General features: G+C 42.4%; 2 protein-coding genes and 3 non-coding genes across 9 annotated transcripts in view; 4 read left to right on the forward strand and 1 right to left on the reverse strand.

The window, feature by feature from the left end:
• The window catches only part of LOC115112438 (nucleobindin-2-like), a 16935-nt gene extending 10293 nt beyond the window's left edge, over positions 1–6642 (reverse strand). For 3 of the 5 annotated variants that reach the window (XM_065011998.1, XM_029639505.2, XM_029639504.2), the window contains exon 1: positions 6190–6243. In XM_065011998.1, the coding sequence (XP_064868070.1) occupies positions 6190–6198 (9 nt within the window). In that variant the 5' untranslated portion in view covers positions 6199–6243. The other 2 variants (XM_029639507.2, XM_029639506.2) reach the window with 2 other exon arrangements.
• A 7596-nt stretch (positions 6643–14238) lies between these two features.
• On the forward strand, positions 14239–17945 carry LOC115112440 (small ribosomal subunit protein uS15-like). Its single transcript, XM_029639508.2, has 6 exons — positions 14239–14308; positions 14879–14927; positions 15201–15279; positions 15694–15863; positions 17311–17411; positions 17875–17945. Exons 1-6 carry the CDS (start codon positions 14286–14288, stop codon positions 17906–17908), a joined length of 456 nt encoding a protein of 151 aa, XP_029495368.1. The 5' UTR covers positions 14239–14285; the 3' UTR covers positions 17909–17945.
• On the forward strand, positions 15355–15486 carry LOC115112581 (small nucleolar RNA SNORA68). The gene has a single exon (XR_003860956.1). It is a non-coding gene; the product is annotated as a small nucleolar RNA SNORA68 (small nucleolar RNA).
• LOC115112604 (small nucleolar RNA SNORA73 family) lies at positions 16982–17202 on the forward strand. Its single transcript, XR_003860977.2, has one exon. It is a non-coding gene; the product is annotated as a small nucleolar RNA SNORA73 family (small nucleolar RNA).
• LOC115112591 (small nucleolar RNA SNORA19) lies at positions 17516–17644 on the forward strand. Its single transcript, XR_003860966.1, has one exon. It is a non-coding gene; the product is annotated as a small nucleolar RNA SNORA19 (small nucleolar RNA).
• Positions 17946–24645: the final 6700 nt, after the last annotated feature.

The raw sequence follows: 24645 nt of genomic DNA on the forward strand, positions 1-24645 counted from the left end.
CCAAGAACAGTGCCTCCATCATTCTTAAACGGAAGAAGTGTGGAGCCACCAGGACTCTTGCTAGAGCTGACCGCCCGGCCAAACTGAGCAATAGGGGGAAAAGGGCCTTGGTCAGGGAGGTACCAAGAACCCGATGGCCACTCTGACAGAGCTAGAGACAACCATCTCTGCAGCACTCCATCAATCAGGCCTTTATGATAGAGTGGCCAGACGGAAGCCACTCCTCAGTGAAAAGGCACACGACAGCCTGCTTGGAGTTTGCCTAAAGGCACCTAAAGGACTATCAGACCATGAGAAACAAGATTCTCTAGTCTGATGAAACCAAGATTAAACTCTTTGGCCTGAATGCCAAGTGTCACATCTGGAGGAAAACTGGCACCATCCCTATAGTGAAGCATGTGGTGGCTAGGGCAGTCACAAAATTGTCAGCTGGTGATTGTAAAGCAAATAACTGTCAGTCTCACGGTAATTGAGAAACATTTAGCATCTCCTGGCTTCCTACAAGCCACTGATGCAGACTTTTGGAACATCTACATTTTAAAAAGTCTAATAAATCTATGTACTGTAATATACACCTTCCCAATGAATCCATTATTTATTTTAGACAGGTCTAAAGAAACATGATGTGAAGAAAATGTAGTCTATTTCAGAAGATCAAAATATCAGACCTTGAGAGTTGTACTTATGTTAGGTCCTGATGTGGCTATGCGCTATACTAGTTAATTTAGCTGACAAGATTTGCTTAGAATTCCCTGGCATTATTTTATATGATTTAATAGTATGAAGAATACAATTGAACAAAGCTGAATAAAATAAATATTTTCAACAAATTATTTGGAGGGACTGCGCACATACGGCTATTCTGTGTTGAGCGGTTAACAAAGAAATAGGTACTCCTAAATGCTTAATTTAGAGTTATTAATTTAACTTAAGTTGTTCTACAAACATTGGGCTATATGTTTTAATTTATAATACATTGTAAAGCTGCATGATATGATGATTTGAAAAAAAGTTGCTTGAAAAGGCATGACCTCTGCTTTGTTTTTTTGCGCAGGCTTTACACACTACACCAGTCACTCATTCACAATTTGACAAGCACTTGAAAATGCCTAGAATCGTTACGGCGGCGTCCCCTTTGTGTGGCCGTTATTCACCCTAAAAAAATCCATGCCCTTTGTGGCCAGTGGCCGTTGTGCCCTTCTCCCTGAGTGCGGAGTGCTCTGAATCACCTCTCACTCACATGGCTCTCCATTACGTGATCGGGTCTTTCTCACGGGCTACAAGTGAAGATAGACACATGGGGGACACAACTGTACACGTCCTTATCCCGCTGCCGAGGTGCACATTGAAGATATTGGAAGAAATGTCCACATTTACTTTTCATCAGCCAACAAGATGAGTAGGCTTAACGAACAGCAAAACCACTAGCCTATGTCAATCTACTATCCCCCATAGTACAAAAGTCACCCTATTCTACTCTATGCGAGAAATAAATATTCCAAACATAGTCTGGGACAGTTGTGGGATGTGATAGATCCCAAATGTATACAACTAGCATCAAAAAAACGTTTTTACACAATGTGGCTAAACTATTTGGCTATTATGCATGTAATGCTTTTATTATAAAGGTCCATTTTTATGGTGAAAATTATCTTCCCCAAACTTAAAACTCACACGCTGCTTTATGCATGCCAGTTAGGCTCTACACCCGGCCACTTCAGTTGTGATACAAACCTTATCAAAACATATAGGCCTACGGGCTAGGTTACATGAGGTGTGTGACTATGATTAGAAAGTGTCGCAAAAAAAAGGCATTGTTTCTTATGCTGGGCATCATTCACAAGTGATAAAATATAATTCACAAGTGATAGGCTAATATTGTCACCCAGCATCAGTGCTCGGAAGAGCCTAATTACCATGACTAAACTGTCATGTGGAATTTGACTGCCTTCATGACCACCTGTGTGGCGGTAATTCGGTCACCGCAACAGCCCTAATGGTGGCAGCATCATGCTGTGGGGATGTTTTTCAGCGCTAGAGATTGGGAGACTAGTCAGGATTGTGGGAAAGATGAACATAGGAAAGTACAGAGAGATCCTTGATGAAAAGCGCTCTGGAGCAGGTTAGGACCTCAGACTGGGGCGGAGGTTCCCCTTCTAACAGGACAACAACCCTAAGCACAAAGCCAAGACAATGCAAGGAGACGCTTGGGGACAAGTCTCTGAATGTCCTTGAGTGGCTCAGCCAGAGTCTGGAACTGAATCTCTGGAGAGTCCTGAAAATAGCTGTGCAGCGATGCACCCTGTCCAACCTGACAGAGCTTGAGAGGATCTACAGAGAAGAATGGGAGGAACTCCCATAACCATTGCTATGAACACTAATAAGCCAACCTTACTGAATCATAACTCACTCCTTGTCCTTTGCTTCTGTGGCACACATCTACTCACTGGGACCCTCTCAGGATTCCTTACCCATCCTGCAATACTCTGACTGGTCACTTCAACCTGCTTCTTTTCGCACCGGGCACTTCCGGTCCCCAGCAACATGAGCACCCCTACAGTTGACTACTTTATCCACCGAAACTACACAATCCTCTGTCCCATGCCCTCCTGCACACTTCCCACATCTTGGAATCTCCCTCCTACACACTGCTGCAACATGACCATAAACGTTGCACCTAAAACAGTAATTACAAGATGATATCCATCTGTGATGGAGCCGGTTCTTAACCAACCATGCTATTTTGTTTGTTCTTTCGTGTTGTTCGTTACTTGTTTTGTACATAATGTTGCTGCTCCTGTCTTTTATGACCGAAAAGAGCTTCTGGGCATCAGAATTGAGATTGCTCACCTCAAACTGGACGAAGTTCTTCTTCAATGAGTCGGACGGGAGAGATATAATACAGACACCCGACCAGGGCCAGATCCCTGTTATACACTGGAGAAAGAAAGAGGTTTCGCGGAAAGAGATCAGGGTGCTTTGTAAGGATCAGGTGACGAGTGGCTAATCTGCCCTTGCCTTCAGTCCTGCTAGCTAACGTTCAATCGCTGGGAAATAAATGGGATGAACTGAAAGCACATTTATCCTACCAACGGGACATTAAGAACTGTAATATCTTGTGTTTCACCGAGTCGTGGCTGGATGACGACATTAAGAACATACAGCTGGCGGGTTATACACTATTGACAAGACAGTACAGCAATAAGCAAACAGGAAAACACTCATCAAGAGGCAGCGCTCCTAGTGGCTGGGGACTGTAATGCAGGGAAATTTACATTTCTATCAGCATGTTAAATGTCCAACCAGAGGGGGGGAAAAAAATTCTACCACCTTTAGTCCACACAGACTAGTACAAAGTTCTCCCTCGCCCTCCATTTGCCTAATCTGACCATAATTCTATCCTCCAGATTCCTGCTTACAAGCAAAAATTAAAGCAGGAAGCGCCAGTGACTAAAACAATAAAAAGTTGTCAGATGAAGCAGACGCTAAACTACAGGACTGTTTTGCTAGCACAGACTGGAATATGTTCCAGGATTCTTCCGATGGCATTGAGGAGTACACCACATCAGTCACTGGCTTTATCAATAAGTGCATCGAGGATGTCATCCCCACAGCGACTGTACGTACACACCCAAAACCAGAAGCCATGGATTACAGGCAACATTTGCACTGAGCTAAAGGATAGAGCTGCCGCTTTTAAGGAGCGGGACTCTAACCTGGAAGCTTATAAGAAATCCCGCTATGCCCTCCGATGAACCATCAAAACAGGCAAAGTGTCAATACAGGACTAAGATCGAATCGTACTACACCGGCTCTGACGCTTGTCGGATGTGGCAGGGCTGTATTAACAAAAGGTTGCCCAGTGACACGAGCCTACCAGAGGAGCTAAACTACTTCTATGCTCGCTTCAAGGCAAATAACACTGAAACATGCATGAGAACACCAGCTGTTCCGGAAGACTGTGTGATCACGCTCTCCGCAGCAGATGTGAGTAAGACCTTTAAACTGGTCAACATTCACAAGGCTGCAGGGCCAGACAGATTACCAGAACGTGTACACCGAGCATGCGCTGATCAACCGGCAAGTGTCTACACTGACATCTTCAACCTCTCCCTGTCCGAGTCTGTAATACCAACATGTTTCAAGCAGACCACCATAGTCCCTGTGCCCAAGAACACGAAGGTAACCTGCCTAAATGACTACCGACCCGTAGCACTCACGTCTGTAGCCATGAAATGCTTTGAAAGGCTTGCCATTACTCACATCAACACCATTATCCCAGAAACCCTAGACCCAGGCCAATTTGCATACCACACCAACAGATTCACAGAGGATGCAATCTCTATTGCACTCCATACTGCCCTTTCACACCTGGACAAAAGGAACACCTATGTGAGAATGCTATTCATTGACTACAGCCCAGGGTTCAACAACATAGTGCCCTCTAAGCTCATCACTAAGCTAAGGACCCTGGGACTAAACATCTCCCTCTGCAACTGGATCCTGGACTTCCTGACGGGCCGCCACCAGGTGGTAAGGGTAGGTAACAACACATCCGCCGCGCTAATCCTCAACACGGGGGGCCCTCAGGGGTGTGTGCTCAGTCCCCACCTGTACTCCCTGTTCACTGATGACTCGGTTCTTAACCAACGGCCAGGCACAACTCCAACACCATCATTAAGTTTGCTGATGACACAACAGGGGTAGGTCTGATCACAGACAACAATGAGAAGCCTATAGGGAGGTGGTCAGAGACCTGACCATGTGGCGCAAGGACAACAACCTCTCACTCAACGTAGACAAGACAAATGAGATGATTGTGGACTACAGGAAAAAGAGGACAGAGCATGCCCCCATTCTCATCGACGGGGCTGTAGTGGTGCAGGTGGAGAGCTTCAAGTTCCATGGCATCCACATCACCAACAAACTAACATGGTCCAAGCACACCAAGACAGTTGTGAAGAGGGCACGAAAAAACATATTCCCCCTCAAGAGACTGAAAAGATTTGGCATGGGTCCTCAAAAGGTTTTACAGCTGCACCATCGAGAGCATCTTGATGGGTTGCACCACTGCCTGGTATGGCAACTGCTCGGCCTCTGACCGCAAGGCACTACAGAGGATAGTGCGTACAGCCCAGTACATCACTGGGGCCAAGCTTCTTGCCATCCAGAACCTCTATACCATGCGGTCTCAGAGGAAGGCCCTAAAAATTGTCAAAGACTCCAGCCACCCTAGTCATAGACTGTTCACTCTGCTATCGCACGGCAAGCGGTACCGAAGTGCCAAGTCTAGGTCCAAGAGGTTTCTAAATAGCTTCTACCCCCAAGCCATAAGACTCCTGAACAGCTAATCAAATGGCTACCCAGACTATTTGTACTGCTGCTACTCTGTTATTATCTATCCAGTCACTTTAATAACTCTTCCTACATGTACATATTACCTCAATACTGGTGCCCCCACACATTGACTCTGTACCGGTACCCCGTGTATATAGCTCTGCTATTGTTATTTACTGCTGCTTTAATAATTTGTTATTCTTCTCTCTTACTTTAAAAAAAAATGTATTTTCTTAAAACTGCATTGTTGGTTAAGGGCTTGTAAAGTAAGCATTTCACTGTAAAGGTTGCTGTATTCGGTGCATGTGACAAATACAATTTGATTTGATTTTCAGTGGATTCTGCACAGAAGTTCTAACAGGTTCATTGATATATCCTAACATGACTTTGTCTGGTAGAGACGCTGACAATGACTCCTGTTTCACCACGCTCCCCACCGGTCCCTCGAGCTTTCTCCATGGCCTCAACCCCATATGTTTCCTGTCCATTGCCGACGTGTCTCTCTGCCATCGATGGCTAACTAGCTACCTAGTAACTAGCTAAGCTATTAAACACGTTAGCTATGAGGTGATACTTTTCATCTAACTAACTAGCGTGTTACAATTTAAATCATCAGCAGTTCAATAGCTGATCGTCTAGCTAACTTTACAGGCAAACTCACTGTGATCAATACAATAGTTTAGTAAGTAGTTATGCTGATGCTGGCTGGCTGGCTAGCTGGTAGATGGCAAACTAATCTAATGACAGCTAGCTTGAAGTTAATGATGAGGTTTCCATTTCCAAGCTGCGGTGTCTAGTGTTGTGACCACAACGAGAAGTTGCGGTATTTGTCTTGTTGTCTGGTTACAGTACCTGTCTCATTCACAACATAACAATAGCTTCAAACCAATGTGCGTGTCACGGCGGGACTTACTTTTTGATTGGAATCCCCGTCAAACGGTCGTTACCACAGCCACAAAGTCATAAACACCACCTATTTCTACAATTTGTCTACTTAAAATTAGATGTTAAACCTAACCTTAACCACAGTGATAACCTTATGCCTAAACTTACATTAACACCAATTATGTTTTCGATATTTTTTACGATATAGCCCATTTGAACTTTGTGGCTGTGCTAGCTAGTGGAAACCCCGTCAAGCTAATTTTACTAGCTAAATAGTCTCCTCCTCCTCACTGACAATTCGTCCTCTCTTCCTCTTTCCTTCATGCTAACATGCGTTTGTTTACAGTGCCAGATAGAAATCCTACATTGAAAACATGGCATGCATGTTAAATTAGGTAGTTGTCATTGGATAAAATCTTCCCTTCCTACTTTCTGAAGACGCGCATTGTTATTCAATTAGGCCACGCACATTGTCAGTCAAAAGGTTGGGGAAATACTGTGCAATCACGTTAGGTTGCACTAAATCGTACGTGGCGTTTATAATTTGGAGGAGGTGGGTGTTCGCTGATCCTGGATCAGTGTAGCTTCCTTGCCATGATATCCAAGACTACCATGTTTAGAAACTATGTGACACAGGAGGTTGGTGGCACCTTTATGGGGAGGACGGGCACGTGGCAATGGCTGGAGCTGAATACATGGAAAGGTATCAACAAAATCAAACACATGGTTTCCATGTGTTTGATACCATTCCATTTGCTCCATTCCAGCCATTATAATGTGACTTCCCCTCAGCAGTGGATATGGTTTGTGAAGACATTTAGGCAGGGAGATCTGATCCAAGGTCATTTCAAAGCTTAATTTTTGACTTTGTCATTACTTACCAAAATCATACATTACACTCAAATAATTCTGTATTTGGGTTGAAGGATAAAGCAGGATGTATTGAGTTGGTTTAATGTGATTGCTTGGACGAATGAGAAAATTGATGAGCAGCTTCCTGCAGGGTTATTGTATGAGTGAACATTATTGAGCTACAAATATTAGCTATGCCAGCAAGACATGTACGTGGTTTTCTAAATATACTGAATAAAAATATAAACGCAACAACACATTTTCCACCTAAGGAGCCTGAAAAGATTTGGCATGGGTCCCCATATCCTCAGAAAGTTCTACAGCTACACCATCGAGAACATTCTAACGTGTTGCAATCATCGCCTGGTATGGCAACTTCTCAGCATCTGACTGTAAAGGGGGTAGTGCGTACGGCCCAGTACATCAAGTCATAGACTGTTCTCTCTGCTACCGCACTGCAAACGGTACATACCGAAGCGCCTAGTTTATGACCAAAAGGCTCCTTAACAGCCTCTACCCCCAAGCCATAAGACTGCTGAACATCTAATCAAATGGCCACCCGGACTATTTACATTGAACACCCCTTTGTTTTTACACTGCTGCTACTCGCTGTTTATTATATTTGCATAGTCACTTTACAAATGACCTCGACTAACCTGTACCCCCGCACACTGACTCAGTTTGACTCATTGACTCTTGTTCAAGCAACTGATTTGTTATTCCCACTCGCCATCACTAACCGCTGTCATGAAATGGACTCATGCTAGCCACAAGTTCTGACTGAGTTCAATCGTCATGAAACGCAAATACAGTGATTGCCTTTTGTCTCTTTCATACAAACGTTGCGAAATTACGAGGAGCGCCCACAATGTGTTTTGTGTGGAGACGTGTTTATTAATGAGTCTCTCAAAACGAACAAATTAATAAAACGACACGTACTGACCAAACATCCAGGCACTACATGACGGTAAACCCAGGGAGTTATTTAAGAACAGTGCAGAATGCTTCGGGAAACAGTGCTTCGAAAGTGGAAAAGTAAAATAACAAGGCACTGTCATTTTATAACAAGTAATGATGATAAGCAGAAATAAGGGAGCACTATCTCGCATAGTAGAAGATGTGAGTTTCTCTTTCAAACAATCCCTTGGGTTTGTAACGTTACACAGCTAATAGCTAACGTTAGCCAAAGCAAGCTAACTAGCTACTGATAGTGCAACCCTAAGAAACAGTACAGATGAAGATGAACAATTCAAGCCTACTGTACATTTTACTGTAGAAATTATTGTTAAAAACAAGTCTAGGTCGGAACTGTTGCTATTACAAGTAATAATTGTTATTCTGATTTGGAATAAACTGATTGAAGCAAGATGCTTTTTGAGGCAAACAGTCACACTGTTCTGGTTTGTTCATCTGCAGTAGGAAGCAGTCTCCTGCCTAACTGAGAAAGCAGTAGATATTCTGATCCAGCTTGGCACCACATACTCATGGTTCTCAAGTACAGAAACAGTGTGAATGCTGAGCATGACCTCAGTTTTGCACTGTCAAAAACTGAGCCCAGAATAGACATGCTTGTTGAAAACTTCAACCTCTCATTAGGACTGTGTGTATGTATTAGTTTTCTGAGCTACATCTGTGTGTTGTGATCAATCAGTGTATTCCAGTTCAGAATAAAACATGTATTTTAACAGCAACATTTCCAACCTAGACAGATATGTAAGAGTGTTTTTAATAGAGAAAAATAAACAAAATATATATATAATATATAACGACTTTCTATCAACAATCATTTATACCTTAAGATGTACGGTAGGCCTGAATTTTTAAACTTATTTATTTATTTATTTATTATTATACCTTTATTTCAACAAGGAACACAGACTGAGACCAAGGTCTCTTTTACAGCTGGGCCCTGCGTATACATGTTTACAGCTCTGCCCTGCGTATACAGTTTAGGTACAATGATTAAGAAACTAAACAAGACAAACAAAACAATCACAGATAACACAAAAAAATACAGCAGCAGATTACATTTACACACAGGTTATTACCCTAACAGCACAAGAACTTGCATTACCCGAAACAGTTACAAGCAACACAAAAATAAAAATCCTCCAATAAATATTTAAAATGGGCGACAGGGGGACAAGAGTCTCAAGTTTAAGTTTAGTCTGCAGGCTATTCAATAGGCAAGGAGCGTAACAGGAAAAGGCAGCCATACCCAACTCTGTACTGTTACTTAGGGTTGCACGATCAAAAAGCCTGTGTGTGTTCTGTTATACATCTGTGTGATGTGATCAATCCATTTATTCCAGTTCAGAATGAAATTATTTATTGTATTTTAACTGCAACAGTTCCAACCTAGACAGATATGTAAGTGTTTTTAATAGAGAAAAATAAACAAAATATATTTATGGGTATTTCTTTGTTATTTGTTTTTATTTATATAGCTTTTTATTAGGCATAAGGGCAATGAAATGTCCCGATATTTACGTATAAGTTGCATATTTTCCTAAGCTTGGGTCCCAGGCTGAAGAAGTTTAAGAACTCCTGCTTTAATTTATTTCACAGTAAGTTCTACACATGTTGTATCCGGCGCATGTGATAAATACAATTTGATTTGACTTCAATGATTTTACTGAGTTGCAGTTCATATAAGGAAATGAGTCAATTGAAATAAATACATTTGGCCTTAATCTATGGATTTCACATGACTGGGCAGGGGCACAGCCATGGGTGGGCCTGGGAGGGCATAGGCCCAGCCACTTGGGAGCCAGGCCCAGCCACGTGGGATCCCAGACAATCAGGTAAAGAAATTATCTTTATGGTAAAGAAATTAACATTCAATTCACTGGCAACAGCTCTGGTGGATATTCCTGCAGTCAGCATGCCAATTGCACACTGCCTAAAAACTTGCGATATGTGTGGCATTGTGTTGTGACAAAACTGCATATTTTAGAGTGGCCTTTTATTGTCCAAAGTACAAGGTGATATGGCACACCTGTCAGGTCGATGGATTATCTTGTCAAAGGAGAAATGCTCACTAAAAGGGAAGTCAAAAAAATGTGGACAACATTTTAGAGAAATACGTTTTTTGTGCATTTGGAAAATGGCTGTGATCCTTTGTTTCAGCTAATGAAAAATGGGACCAACACTCTACATGTTGTTTTTATACATTTTTCATTGTACATGGCTCTGGGCTATTTTATCCATAAACTATCATCCTTATGACAATAGAATGAGTCATTATAATTAGAATCATTCTATTTCTATGATTATTACATCATAATCATCATCATTATGAGGGCAGATGTTGTTACATGATGAATGATGACATGTGCATTCTAGTGGATCAAGATTAGCCATCAGTCAACTTCAAATTCAAATATAGCTGCAAGCTTCTGGGGTTCAAGCTTTGGTCACATAGTGCCACCATCAGGACAAATTGGAAACATTGCCAAATTCAATGAATACCAGCGTTGTAATATAATGTCATTTTGATTTGTGCAATTATTTTCAGAGCAAGAGCAATAATAACTTTTTTTGCATGAGTGATCAATGGATTGATCTATCTATAAATTGTCATGGATCAAAGTCCATCTCGTTCATCAATGGCCCCTTCTATAGAGGAGCGCACTGAAGAAATGTCTCGAGTGGTTCAGGTCAGTGAACTCACTGGGATCTCCATGAGCCAGATCATGGCATCCAGAACCTCCTTGGGAACGCCAGTGACTTCTGTTTCCCAACTCCTTGCATCCGTGACATCCTTGCATTCACCAATGCCACCTCTTCCTAAAGCTGCTTGGGGCTCCAAGGAACATGACTCTAATGAGATAAGCATTATTAGCCATTTGTCCTCACATTGTGTGGATAAGTCATGGCCTTTTGCAATCTACCCACGCTGTGAGGAACTAATCCAACAAGAAAGAATGCCTCCGCTGGAGAAGTATCCCTCTCCCACCGTGCCAAGGAAGAGATCAAAGAGCCGGGTAATGTCTTCCCTGTCACTGAGGTCAGGGTGCTCTGAACAGACCCTGACCAGTATCCATGAGGAAGATGAGACTAAGGTGGTCCACCTGATCAGCCAGGCTGTGCCCCAGGGGACCCCAATGGAAATAATGGCTGAGGTGGGAAAAGTGGCAAGTAAAGACTCCTCCAATAAGAAGGCCTCCTTCTGGAGGAGACTGAGATGTCTTTGTTGCCTGGGGAAGAAGGAGGCTGCTACTACAAAGAAGACTAAGGTGGAGGTGCATGAGCAGGTAAAATGGTCACGCCGCACAATCAAAGTCACAAATGGTCAAATTTTTCTTAATTCTCTCTGCTAAAAAATTATCTTCTTCTGTTCCCTTTACAGGAGGATGCTGAGGTGACCCGGGATGCTGTTTTCCCTACTGAGATGTCCTTAAAATGCTCAGGAAATGATTGATGTCCTCAAATCTTAATATTTTAATAAAATCGGAATATTTTAGATGTCAGCCTCTGTGTGACACCTGCTCCCGCTCTCCCTCTCTGGCGCCAGCTGTCACCATCATTACGTGCAGCCGTGCAATATTGGACTCACCTGGAATCCATTACTCTGTAGATTGCCCTTCTATCTATGTCTGTTCCTCAGTTGGTTCCCTGTGTCAGCATTATTGTTGTTATGTTCCCCTGTCCAGATGCTGTTTTTGTTTTAATGTCCGTTTTACAGTAAATGTTCACTCTCTGTACTTGCTTCTTGTTTCCAGTGTCGATCCTTACAGAATGCTCACAGCAGTAAAGGAAGCATCAGGGAGTTTTTGTTATAGTTGGTGAGGTCGGGTCTGGGTGCCGTTGCCGATTGTACCGGGGGGGCCTCAGGTAGCTTGTCGGGCTTCCATGCCTTAGCTGGGTTGAGTGGTCTTCTTGCCTCGGTTGGCTCAGCCGGCGCCCACCCCACGTCATGCTTCAGCCGGCTCGCCAGGCGCCCACGCCTCAGCCGGCTCGCCAGGCGCCCACGCCTCAGCCGGCTCGCCAGGCTCCCACGCCTCAGCCGGCTCGCCAGGCTCCCACGCCTCAGCCGGCTCGCCAGGCTCCCACGCCTCAGCCGGCTCGCCAGGCTCCCACGCCTCAGCCGGCTCGCCAGGCTCCCACGCCTCAGCCGGCTCGCCAGGCTCCCACGCCTCAGCCGGCTCGCCAGGCTCCCAAGCCTCAGCCGGCTCGCCAGGCTCCTTGACTTCGGCGATGTCATTTATAAAATAGCCTCCTACACTCTACTCAGCAAATTGCATGCAGTCTATCACAGTGCCATCCGTTTTGTCACCAAAGCCCCATATACTACCCACCACTGTGACCTGTATGCTCTCAATGGCTGGCCCTCGCTTCATGCTCATCGCCAAACCCACTGGCTCCAGGTCACCTATAAGTCTTTGCTAGGTTAACTATTAACTATTACAATGGTCTTCATTTTATAGGGACTACCGCTGGTGTAGTTTACAGTGGATTGCAAAATTATTCACCCCCCTCCTATTTTGTTGCCGTACAACCTGGAATATATTTTTTTTTGGGGGGGGGGGGGGGGGGGGACAAACAAGATAGACAAATAAACTGAAAACTTGAGTGTGCATAACTATTCACCCCCCCAAAGAAGATACTTTGTAGAGCCACCTTTTGCAGCAATTACAGTTGCAAGTCTCATGGGGTATGTCTCTATGAGCTTGGCACATCTAGCCACTGGGATTTTTGCCCATTCTTCAATGCAAAACTGCTCCAGCACCTTCAAATTGGATGGGTTCCGCTGGTGTACAGCAATCTTTAAGTCATACCACAGATTCTCAATTGGATTGAGGTCTGGGCTTTGACAAGGCCATTCCAAGACATTTAAATGTTTCCCCTTAAACCATTCGAGTGTTGCTTTAGCAGTATGTGTAGAGTCTCAAATCTCTGGAAGATTGAAACAGGTTTCCCTCAAGAATATCCCTGTATTTAGCGCCATTCATAATTTCTTCAATTCTGACTAGTTTCCCAGTCCCTACCGATGAAAAACATCTCCACAGCATGATGCCGCCACCACCATGCTTCACTGTAGGGATAGTGTTCTCAGGGTGATGAGAGGTGTTGGGTTTGTGCCAGACATAGCATTTTCCTTGATGGCCAAAAATATCAATTTTACTCTCATCTGAACAGAGTAACTTCTTCCATATGTTTGGGGAGTCTCCCACATGCCTTTTGGCGAACACCAAACGTGTTTCCTTATTTTTTTCTGACCACTCTTCCCGTAAAGCCCAGCTCTGTGGAGTGTAGGACTTAAAATGGTCTTATGGACAGATACTCCAATCTCCTCTGTGGAGCTTTGCAGCTCCTTCAGGCTTATCTTTGTTATCTTTGTTGCCTCTTTGATTAATGCCCTCCTTGCCTGGTCCGTGAGTTTTGGTGGGTGGCCCTCTCTTGGCAGGTTTGTTGTGGTGCCATATTATTTAAAAAATTATAATAATAATGGATTGAAATGCTCCGTGGGATATTCAAAGTTTTGGATATTTTTTTACAACTCAACCCTGATCTGTACTTCTCCAAAACTTTGTCCCTGACCTGTTTGGAGAGCTCCTTGATCTTCATGGTGCGCTTGCTCAGTGGTGTTGCAGACTCCGGGACCTTTCAGAACAGGTGTATATATACTGAGATCATGTGACACTTAGATTGTACACAGGTGGACTTTATTTAACTAATTATGTGACTTCTGAAGGTAAGGTTTCACCAGATCTTATTTAGGGGCTTCATGGCAAAGGGGGTGACTACATCTACACGCACCACTTTTTTTTTTTTTACTTTACTAATTTGGAATATATTGTGTATGTCCATTACATTCAATCCACATAAATATCCATTTCAATTACAGGTTGTAATGCAACAAAATAGGAGAAACACCAAGGGCAATTAATAATTTTGCAAGGCACTGTATTTGAAAAGCAAACATGTCACATAAACCATCACAGAATAAAAATAAAACACACACAATGTAGCTACTTTAATTGCACTGACGCTATTTTACGTTTTCTAATATCATTATGCAAATATTTAATAAAAAATGTCACTCATTCCGTGGTCGATATGAAACACAACAGCCATTTGTTTTTAAACAATTCGCTAGTCCTACCATACATTTTTTTCCCTTCAGCTTACGTCATTTCCGATTAAAAGCTCCACTTCCGAAAGGGCGCAGGTTTTTCTGCCTCTTTCTTTTCCTTTAAAACGCCATCATGGGTCGCATGCACGCTCCTGGGTAAGCATGCGTTTAATTCGGAAATAATTAGCATATTGGCTTTTGTTCTCCGTAGCTGGAACTTTTTATTCGTTTTACAGTTTCTCATCAACCCCAACAGATGTTTTGTCTACACATTTGTTCAAATATTTAAGCAATAATTATTGCTAGCTAGCTGGCTAACAACTACCGACACAGTGCCATGATGGCCGCGCACGCAGTCCTACCAAGTTAGCAGATGGTTTAGTCATTAGAATAATTATATAGGTGTTTAGTTATATATGCGTTGATATTGGAATGGAAACAAATAACCCGCTCGATGAAATCGCCTTAAACCACATGACAATGTTTGCCCATTCTAACGTTAACGTAATGTAGACTAGTTTAGCCATAGTTTCTACCCAAGACTAGCAAGGTAACTAGCTAGTTACACAGTACCGCACTAGCCAACTAGGTATCTAGTTAGTACTTATACAGTACTGCACTACCCAAATAACTAACTAGTTGAAGCGTGGCTTTAGCAGCCCATGGCTGTTTGTCATCATAATGTAATTACTGTAGCTACCGACTTACAGAGACTTTCTGTTTCAGCAAGGGCCTGTCCCAGTCTGCACTTCCCTACAGACGCAGTGTGCCCACCGTAAGCATCTAGTTGTTCATAACGTTCCAATGTCATGAAACTTGTGGATGGTTAACTGGCTTTTAGTTTGTATAATATGTTCATGAATCTGGCTAACCTGGTAATGTGACCACATGGTTTGCCAATATATCAACATTGAGGCAACTTTGACTGGAATGTGCGTGTCATATTGCAGTCTAGCTAAATATCGAACGAAGGATCGATACTGTGAATTAAAGTTTAAATGAACAAAGGGGAAATCGGTCTCTCAAACTCTGAAATGTTGTTCTACAGTGGCTGAAGGTTACATCTGATGATGTCAAAGAGCAGATCTTCAAGCTTGCCAAGAAGGGTCTTTCTCCCTCCCAGATTGGTAAGGACCTTGTTAATTTGTATACTGTCCAGCCCTTTCCATAAGGTTCTCTTAGTTCATCTGGTGGCAATGATTTATGCACCCTAACCCAACGGCCATATCAAATGAATGGTATGATCTTGTCAGGTGTGCTAAGATCAATGCGTTCCTTGTCGCCTTTCTCTGAAGCTTCTGTGCCGTTGAAAGTGAATTCAAGGTTCAACATTATCAATCCAGATTTACCCAGTGTTGTCCTAGGCATATACTAACATTTAATCTTTCTCACCATACTTTTTAGAACAAAAGTTGAACGCATTGTCTATTTCTCTACAATCAAACCATTTCGGGTTTGGTTGACCACACAAAGTACAAACCACAGAGGGGAAAATACAAGGAGACTGAAGTTAGAAAAGGCTGATATTATTCTCTCCACAGGTGTGATCCTTAGGGACTCTCATGGTGTTGCCCAGGTGCGCTTTGTCACTGGAAACAAGATCCTGAGGATCCTCAAGTCCAAGGGCCTGGCCCCTGACCTGCCCGAGGATCTTTACCACCTCATCAAGAAGGCTGTTGCTATAAGGAAGCATCTGGAGAGGAACCGAAAGGTAACAGGGCCTTTAAATGTTTCTCTCGGGTTAACTTCCAGGGAGGTCGGAGACTGTTAACCTCTGACACCCCAGCCCGTGAACGGGACCGTTGTCATCATCTGACACTAATTAGCGTAACGCAAAGGACATAAATATTCCTAGGAAATATATTGACACAGCTTAGCCCTTTGTTAATCACCCTAGCCAGAGCTAGACAAGCATTTGTGTAAGTTTATCGATAGCCTAGCATAGCATTTTGTCCAGCTAGCAGCAGGTAACTTGGTCACGGAAATCAGAAAAGCAATCAAATTAAATAGTTTACCTTTGAGCTTCGGATGTTTTCACTCACGAGACTCCCAGTTAGATAGCAAATGTTCCTTTTTCCAAAAATATTCTTTTTGTAGGCGAAATAGCTCCGTTTGTTCTTCACGTTTGGCTGAGAAACATTCGCCCGGAAATTAGTCATGAAAACGGCGAAAAATATTCCAAATCAGATCCATAATATCGACAGAAACATGGCAAACGTAGTTTATAATGAATCCTCAAGGTGTTTTTCAAATATCTATTCGATAATATATTAACTGGGAATGGTGGTGGCTTAGTAGGGGAGAGAAACAATGGCCGCATTTGTCCTTTACGCACTAAACACTATGAGGGACTTCAGCAGACCACTGACGCAATGTTGACGTTCAGGCTCATTTTTCAAAATAAAAGCTTGAAACTATGAATTGTGACACTAGACACATTAGGGAAGCCATAGAAAAAGTAATCTGGTTGATAGCCCATTCACTGTTCTATAGGGACACATAGGAACGCAGAGCCTTCTAAATAAGTTCCGTCCTGTTTGGATTTTTTTCAGGCTTTCGCCTGCAACATCACTTCTGTTAGTCACAGACAATATTTTTACATTTTTGGAAACTTTAGAGTTTTCTATCCTAAGCTGTCAATTATATGCATATTCTAGCATCTTGTCCTGACAAAATATCCTGTCTACTACGGGAATGTTATTTTTCCAAAAATGAAAATACTGCCCCCTAGTAGTCACAAGGTTAAAACACCAGGATTCTCAAGCAAAACTAGTTGTTTGAAAATCCAACTAAATTACAGCCCCGATGTAAAAATGAATTGACTGATGCTCAATGTGGACATCCGGTAAGGTTGCTCTTGCATGGCTCTGTCCAAGTGGCTTATAGGAGCGTAGCACTGTACAGCGCCATGATGTACAGTCCCGTCCCACAACATTGACAGCAAGCCTGTTCCCAGCCTTTGGGGCTGGTAGGGATGGCATCCTGCATATTCCTGTCTTCCTAGAGCCTCTGGGACATGACTGGGGAGGCAAACCATGTAGTGCATAATTTAACTATGTTGTAATACCCGCCTTTGCCATTGACTGTCTTGATTTTTTTGACTGGAATGGCTTTTTAACTATGTGGAAGGGCTTTTTAACTAAACTTTTTTCTTGCAGGACAAGGATGCCAAGTTCCGTCTGATTCTCACTGAAAGTAGAATCCACAGATTGGCACGTTACTACAAGACGAAGAGAGTTCTTGCTCCCAACTGGAAGTAGTATGTATTAACTTTTCGCTGCTTTATTGGCCTTAGGGAGATTAAGCCAGCATGAAGGCATAGTACCTACTCTATTAATATTTTCAGTTTGTTAGTTCAGTAAATGGCACATTTCATTGTCCTGTTCTTCCCTTGTAAGAGCTGAGATATTTCTTATGTGCTAGATAAAACCTTGGAGGTAAATTAGCAGAATGGCTGTTCTGTGCCAACCTGCCAGTCCCCTTCATACATCTCCCTGACCCTGGTTCTATTTAATTGTTACCAACTGCCAGAAGCATTATTCTAACTGGTTAATTATCAGTCTCCCACAGGCTGAAAATGTATACCAACAAATGTACACGTATTGACTTAAGACCTGATTATCAACCATACGACTACTTGTATTGTTAGTCTGAGTTGGTGATCAACTTTGGTTGATTACACAGCATTCCTTTACTAATCACTTTCCCCCCTTAATTCACAGCGAATCCTCTACTGCTTCTGCTCTGGTGGCATAAGGAGTCTTTCTCACAAATAAATATCAATTTGGAAAGATCTTGTCTGTTGTGTTTTTGTTTCAGTGGAGGGGGTATAAAGGTTGGCCAAAGTACACATGATGGTACTTATACTGAAAAATATAAACGCAACATTTACATTTTTGGTCCCAATTTTTTTCATGAGTTGAAATATTTAAACAATCCCAGAAATGTTCCATATGCATGAAATGTTTATCTTTAAAGTTTGGTTTCATCCCTGTTAGTGAGCATTTACCGCTTTGCCATGATAATCCATCTACCTAACAGGTATGGCCAATCAAGAAGCTGATGACAGCATGATCATTCAACAGGTGCTTCTTGTTCTGGGGACAATGAAAGGCCACTATGTGCAGTTGTCACACAGCACAATGTCACATGTTGCAATTTTTGAGGGAGTGTAGAACTGGCATGCTTACTGCAGGGTTGTCCATCAAATCAAGGTTTATTTGTCACTTGCACCGAATACTACAGATCTTACAGTGATATGTTTACTTACAGGCTCTAACCAATAGTATAAGAAAGGTATTAGGTGAACAATAGGAAAGTAAAGACTAAAAAGACAGTGAAATAAGAGTGGGGCTATATACAGACACCAGTTAGGCTGATTGAGGTAGTATGTAGATATGGTTAAAGTGACTGCATATATGGCAGTGGCAGTAGCATCAAAGAGGGTGTGGCGGGACAATGCAGATGAGCCAATGTGTGGGAGCGCTGGTTGGTTGGGACAATTGAGGTAGTATGTTCATGACTGTGTAGTTAGTGACTATGCATATATGATAAACCGTGTAGCAGTAGCGTAAAAGGGGTTGGGGCGGGGGCACACGATGCGATTAGTCCGGGTAGCCATTTGGTTACCTTTTCAGGAGTCTTATGTCTTGGGGGCTGTTGCCAGTGAATTGAATGTTAATATCTTTACCATAAACTGCCTCCAATGTTTGACAGTACAGTCAACTGGCCTCGCAATCTCAGGCCATGTGTAACCACGCCAGCCCAAGACCACATCTTACTGCTTCACCTGCAGGATTGTTTTAGGAGTATTTCTGTGGCAATAAAGCGCTTTTGAGGGAAGAAACTAATTCTCATTGGCTAGGCTCCCAAATGGGTGGGCCCTATGCTATTCTCCTACCTGGTCATGTGATATCCATAGTTAGAGCCTACTCTTAGGTCTTTGAAATTGTAGCATTTGTATTTTTGTTCAGTGTATTTTGAAAATGCCTTCTTGCTAATGATGGCTAACCAATTGTATTGAATGTTTTTTTCAAAGTCATTTCTATTATACAAACACTTAAGTGTCCAAATTAGCTTCAATGCCATACTACACACATTCTGTGGCCTCTTAAATGCTAGTAAAACTAAATGCATGCTAATCAATCAGCATCACTACTCTGGATGGTTTTGATTTATATGTGGACAACTATAAATATGTAGGTGTCTGGATAGACTGTAAACTCTCCCAGACTCACATTAAGCATCTCTAATCCAAAGTTACATCTAGAATCGGCTTCCTATTTCGCAACAAAGCATCCTTCGCTCATGCTGCCAAACATACCCTCATAAAACTGACTATCCTACCGATCCTTGACTTCGGTGATATCATTTACAAAATAGCCTCCAACAATCTACTCAGCAAATTGGATGTAGTCTATCACTGCCATCCGTTTTGTCACCAAAGCCCCATATACTACCCACCACTGTGACCTGTATGCTCTCGTTGGCTGGCTACATATTCCTTGCCAAACCCACTGGCTCCAGGTCATCTATAAGTCTTTGCTAGGTAAAGCCCCGCCTTATCTCAGCTCACTGGTCACCATAGCAGCACCCACTCGTAGCACACGCTCCAGCAGGTATATTTCACTGGTCATCCCCAAAGCCAACACCTAATTTGGCCGCCTTTCCTTCCAGTTCTCTGCTGCCAATGACTGGAAGGAATGGCAAAAATCACTGACATTGGGGACTTATATCTCCCTCTCTAACTTTAAGCGTCAGCTGTCAGAGCAATTTACCGATTGCTGCAGCTGTACACAGCCCATCTGTAAATAGCCCATCCAACCAACAACCTACCTCATGACCATTTGAGTTTTTCTGCTCTTTTGCACACCAGTATTTCTACTTGCACATCCTCATCCGTATATGTCACTCCAGTGTAAATTGCTAAATTGTAATTACTTCGCCACTATTGGCCTATTTATTGCCTTACCTCCTTACTTCATTTGCACACACTGTATACAGATTTTATATTGTGTTGTTGACTGTACGTTTGTTTATCCCATGTGTAAGTAACTCTGTTGTTTTTGTCGCACTGCTTTGCTTTATCTTGGCCAGGTCGCAGTTGTAAATGACAACTTGTTCTCAACTGGCCTACCTGGTTAAATAAAGGTGAAATAAAAAATTACGTGTAGATTCATTGTTACCTTGTTAAATGTGTTTTTTAAATAATTGGATGGAGAGGCTCTGGTTCCTAGGCAACCTGGTGTAGAAACTGCTGTGCTCTCCATGCTTCCTCCCAGCTCTGACTCGCAGCAGGGGAAAAAAAGGTGGAGACATGATATAACAGACTGGGCCTCCACATGCAATCAATGAAAACCCTTTGTTCTGTGGCATTTACAGGCTAAATTACTGGCTTAATGATGGAAAAATACTTCTGTAGTGAAGTGATCAGTCGTAACGCACCATTTTACCACAAGAGAGCAGCATTTAACTATTAAATTACACTGACTGAACCACAGTTATGCCCTTAAAGGCTAAACGCCTGAAGTTACTCCTTTTGGTGGTACATGTTTGTGAAGCAGTTGAATTCAGCAGACATATTTTTGCATGTGCAACTGGTACATTTATCATGGGATGGTGGTTCTGATATTAAGTAAAAGTGGCTGACACCACAGGCCACAAAGACTACTCTTAACTAGCGGTCTCGTAAACCCACAATCCTTAAGACTGACGGGAAGCTGCATTCTGATTAATGGAGCCTAATCTCTCACCCAGCAGTCCTGCTCACTTGGCCCCTCTGGGGATACCGAGTGCAGGACCTGGAAGCTGTACTTACTCTCCATCCAGATGGAACCATACACCTGCCAGAAGATGTTTCACTTCAACATCACCTTCAACTTTTGATCTATGTCATGAGTTGCTCCACCTTAGGTATTATTTATATGATTAGACTAGTCTCTGCTTATGTGACTTCAAAAGATATTCATAATTAATCATTGGAAATATTTGATAGCCTCTGGTTTAGATGTCTTTACATTTTGGCCATCAGTAATCAAAGAAAACATTATTGTCTAAGATCATATTACCAATATGGTTCCTAAATTTTCTTGAAAGCAGGAGCCTATAAATAGAAGCATTATTAAGGGGTGAGCTGTTTTGTGATCTTTTTTTTCTGGAGATTTAACATACATTACTTAGGCTAGCTTTATTCTGCTAAAAGAATAACAGGTAATGAAGGTGTCACACTTATTGATTTTATATCAGTATATCTTGGTGTATCACTATCTGTGTTGGACAGGGGCATGGCTTTAGTGCCTGAGGAGTGAAATGCCATCTTGGTGTGATATATCAGATTGCCTGTAAGATCTTTATTGCATTTGCTGCAGAGCCCCTTCAGCTAGCACTGATTCAGCTGGAGCTGCTGCCTCCTAGGAGAGGACTATAACATTGAGTCACCTTGCTGCATTGTGAGCCTCTGGCAGTGGAGAGGCGGGAATCAGCAGCAGCGCCTATACTGCAGAGCTGCGCAGGACTGTGCAATCACTACTGTGTGTGTGTGAAAGGGAGATAGAGAGAATAGTGGAGAAAGGTTGACTGGGGACTGCAGTGTTATGTCCCCCTCTGCCCCAGGGTTCATGGTTTGGAGAATTTTTCTCTTTCTGAAATGCTTTTGGTAAATGCACACCACCCCAGTGTAGATGACTTAGTGCAGCGACTGATCCCAGTTAAAATTGTCATGTTTTTCCCCCCTCAGACTGCTACTTGCAGATACAGTTTTTCAGAGTTTGTGGTGTGTCTCCAGGACTGAGTTGCTGCAGAGGGATTCAGTGGAATGAGAAAGGCAGCATGTCAGGAGAGTTGTCCATAGACTCTATAACTGTGATCCCATGGGATCAGCGAGCTGTCAACCTCTCAGTGCTGGCCCTCTCCCTCAGCAGCCCTGCTCTGAATGCCTAATGCAGCTTTCATGTGCTAGAGGGATGTAGGAAACACAGAAATATCCAACTTGCTAACTGGTTGTAGTTATACACATGCCACATTCAACCACTTAGCAAGTCGGACATTTCAGAGTTTCCTAGTTCCGACTAGCATGTGAACACGATATAACATCACCACTCTGAGAGCTCCTGTCACTCATCTGCAGCAAGAAGTTATTCTTTATGTTCCATTGACATTTACAAAAGTTATTTTCAAAAGCTTATTTGTGTGTGTTATACTGATACAATAAAATAAACAATAGCATGATATTTGGCTCACCTAACTTCCCCTATTGTTTGCAGAGTCATCAAAGACAGATCCCCACGACCTCAATATACCAGACTCCATCATTTTCTTCAACTTCTGGCTTAGTTTTTTCTTTCTTTAATTTAATTTAAAATGTATTTAACTAGGCAAGTCAGTTAAGAACAAATTCTTATTTACAATGACGGCCTGGCAAAAGGCCTCCTGCGGGGACGGGGGCTGAGATTAAAAATACAAATATAGGACAAAACACAACAAGAGAGACACCACAACACTACATAAAGAGAGACCTAAGACAACAACATAGCATGGCAGCAACACCACATGACAACATGGTAGCAACACAACATGGCAACAGCACAACATGGTAGAAGCACAAAACATGGTACAAACATTCATGGGCACAGACAACAGCACAAAGGCAAGAAGGTAGAGACAACAATATATCACACAAAGCAGTGATCATCAAGGCAGGTTTTCAAAAATAGCTTGTTTGATGTATAATATCTGTAGTCAATAGGATTTGGAGAAGAAGCGTGTTTGATTTCACACCATCATTCCAGAGGAACAGTACATCAAACCAATGGGGGACAGGCCAGCAAAGCCTCCTCCATAGGGATTCAGTATCAAATATTTATATTGCAGTGGGGTGTTTGATGCTTTCTGCTCCCTGGGAGTGTACTCTGGGTTGTTTTAGTCCAGGAAGGAAGGAGATTGATAACCTTTACCTAACAGGAAGCCCACGAGGATATGGAGAGTTATTTCTCTTCTTTTAGTCCTTTTAAAAATGTATTGGACCAAAAGACTGTGTTCAGTAAGAATGTTTTTAGATAAAACACTGCATTAGTAAAAAAGTCCTGATGGCAGTACTAAATCTATTGAGATGTAATCCACTCATTCTGAATCATTAGGAATACGTGAATTCAAATGGCTATTGTAAAAATAAAGGTTGTCATAAAGACATTGGAGAGAGGCCAGACATTATATGTCGATGTCTTCCTTTTTTGATGTCTAGTGATACAGCTCTTTTCCCTCTTTACTTATGGAGATGTAGCCTGCTGTGTACTCTGTACTGTGACTTTGAGCTTTGCCTCACACACCTCAAGTAAAATTTATGGGCAGCATCAGGAAATTGGGCAGGTCCGTTTGATGCAGCGTAAGCATTATTGTAATGTGTCATGGTTGGGAAGGCTCTCTGTCCTTAAGGCCTGCAGCTGCAGTGAGAGAGATGACGCTGACAGATCCACAGCTAAACCAGCTTTGTGTGTACATGCCACACACACTGGCACACACATTGTCACACACACACAGAGAGAGTCGGATTGCAGATGCATCATTCATTCACTTATTGCCATTTAACATATTGTCAGCCATAGCACACAATAAAGCTGGCTATTTATAGATTTTCTCTGATGACAACAATGGCCTCCTGAGCAGTTGCTTCTTCTTTTTATGTGAACTTGCCCTGCTCTTGAGAGAGGTCCTGCCATGTCAGTGTATTTTTGTTACTGGGAAGTCTCTCACTCAGAGAAACCTGATAGCTGCTGGATCTGGGGTGTGAGGACAATGTAAGGCATGGGATAATAGTCCCATTACAGCACAGCCAGCTGGCATATTTTAAGACATTTCTGTCAGTATCCAATTTGGAATTTTCAGGCAATATTAACCATTAAAGAAATACAGAGTTACATAGCCTATACAGATGTAGATGTAATTTGATCACTCTTTTGTTGTTGATAATTTTTCTGTAACCTCTTTCAACATCTATCCAACATATTAGCCCAACACCTGATACATGTCTGAAATCCTCAAGATGTCTCCATAGTTATGGGAAGTAGGTGTGCTGAGGGTGCTGCAGCACCCCCTGAAAAATAAAAATAATGCAATTTTCAATTAAATAAAAAAATGAGCGGAGAAAAAAAATTGTCACTGATCTTACTGCGAGCTTCCTGTTTGAAAGTTGCTCTGACCCCTCTAAGATGTCACATCAGTTACAGTGCCTTGCGAAAGTATTCGGCCCCCTTGAACTTTGCGACCTTTTGCCACATTTCAGGCTTCAAACATAAAGATACAAAACTGTATTTTTTTGTGAAGAATCAACAACAAGTGGGACACAATCATGAAGTGGAACGACATTTATTGGATATTTCAAACTTTTTTAACAAATCAAAAACTGAAAAATTGGGCGTGCAAAATTATTCAGCCCCTTTACTTTCAGTAAAGCAAACTCTCTCCAGAAGTTCAGTGAGGATCTCTGAATGATCCAATGT

The sequence above is a fragment of the Oncorhynchus nerka genome, linkage group LG27 (genome assembly GCF_034236695.1).
Source record: "Oncorhynchus nerka isolate Pitt River linkage group LG27, Oner_Uvic_2.0, whole genome shotgun sequence".
NCBI lineage: Eukaryota > Metazoa > Chordata > Actinopteri > Salmoniformes > Salmonidae > Oncorhynchus > Oncorhynchus nerka.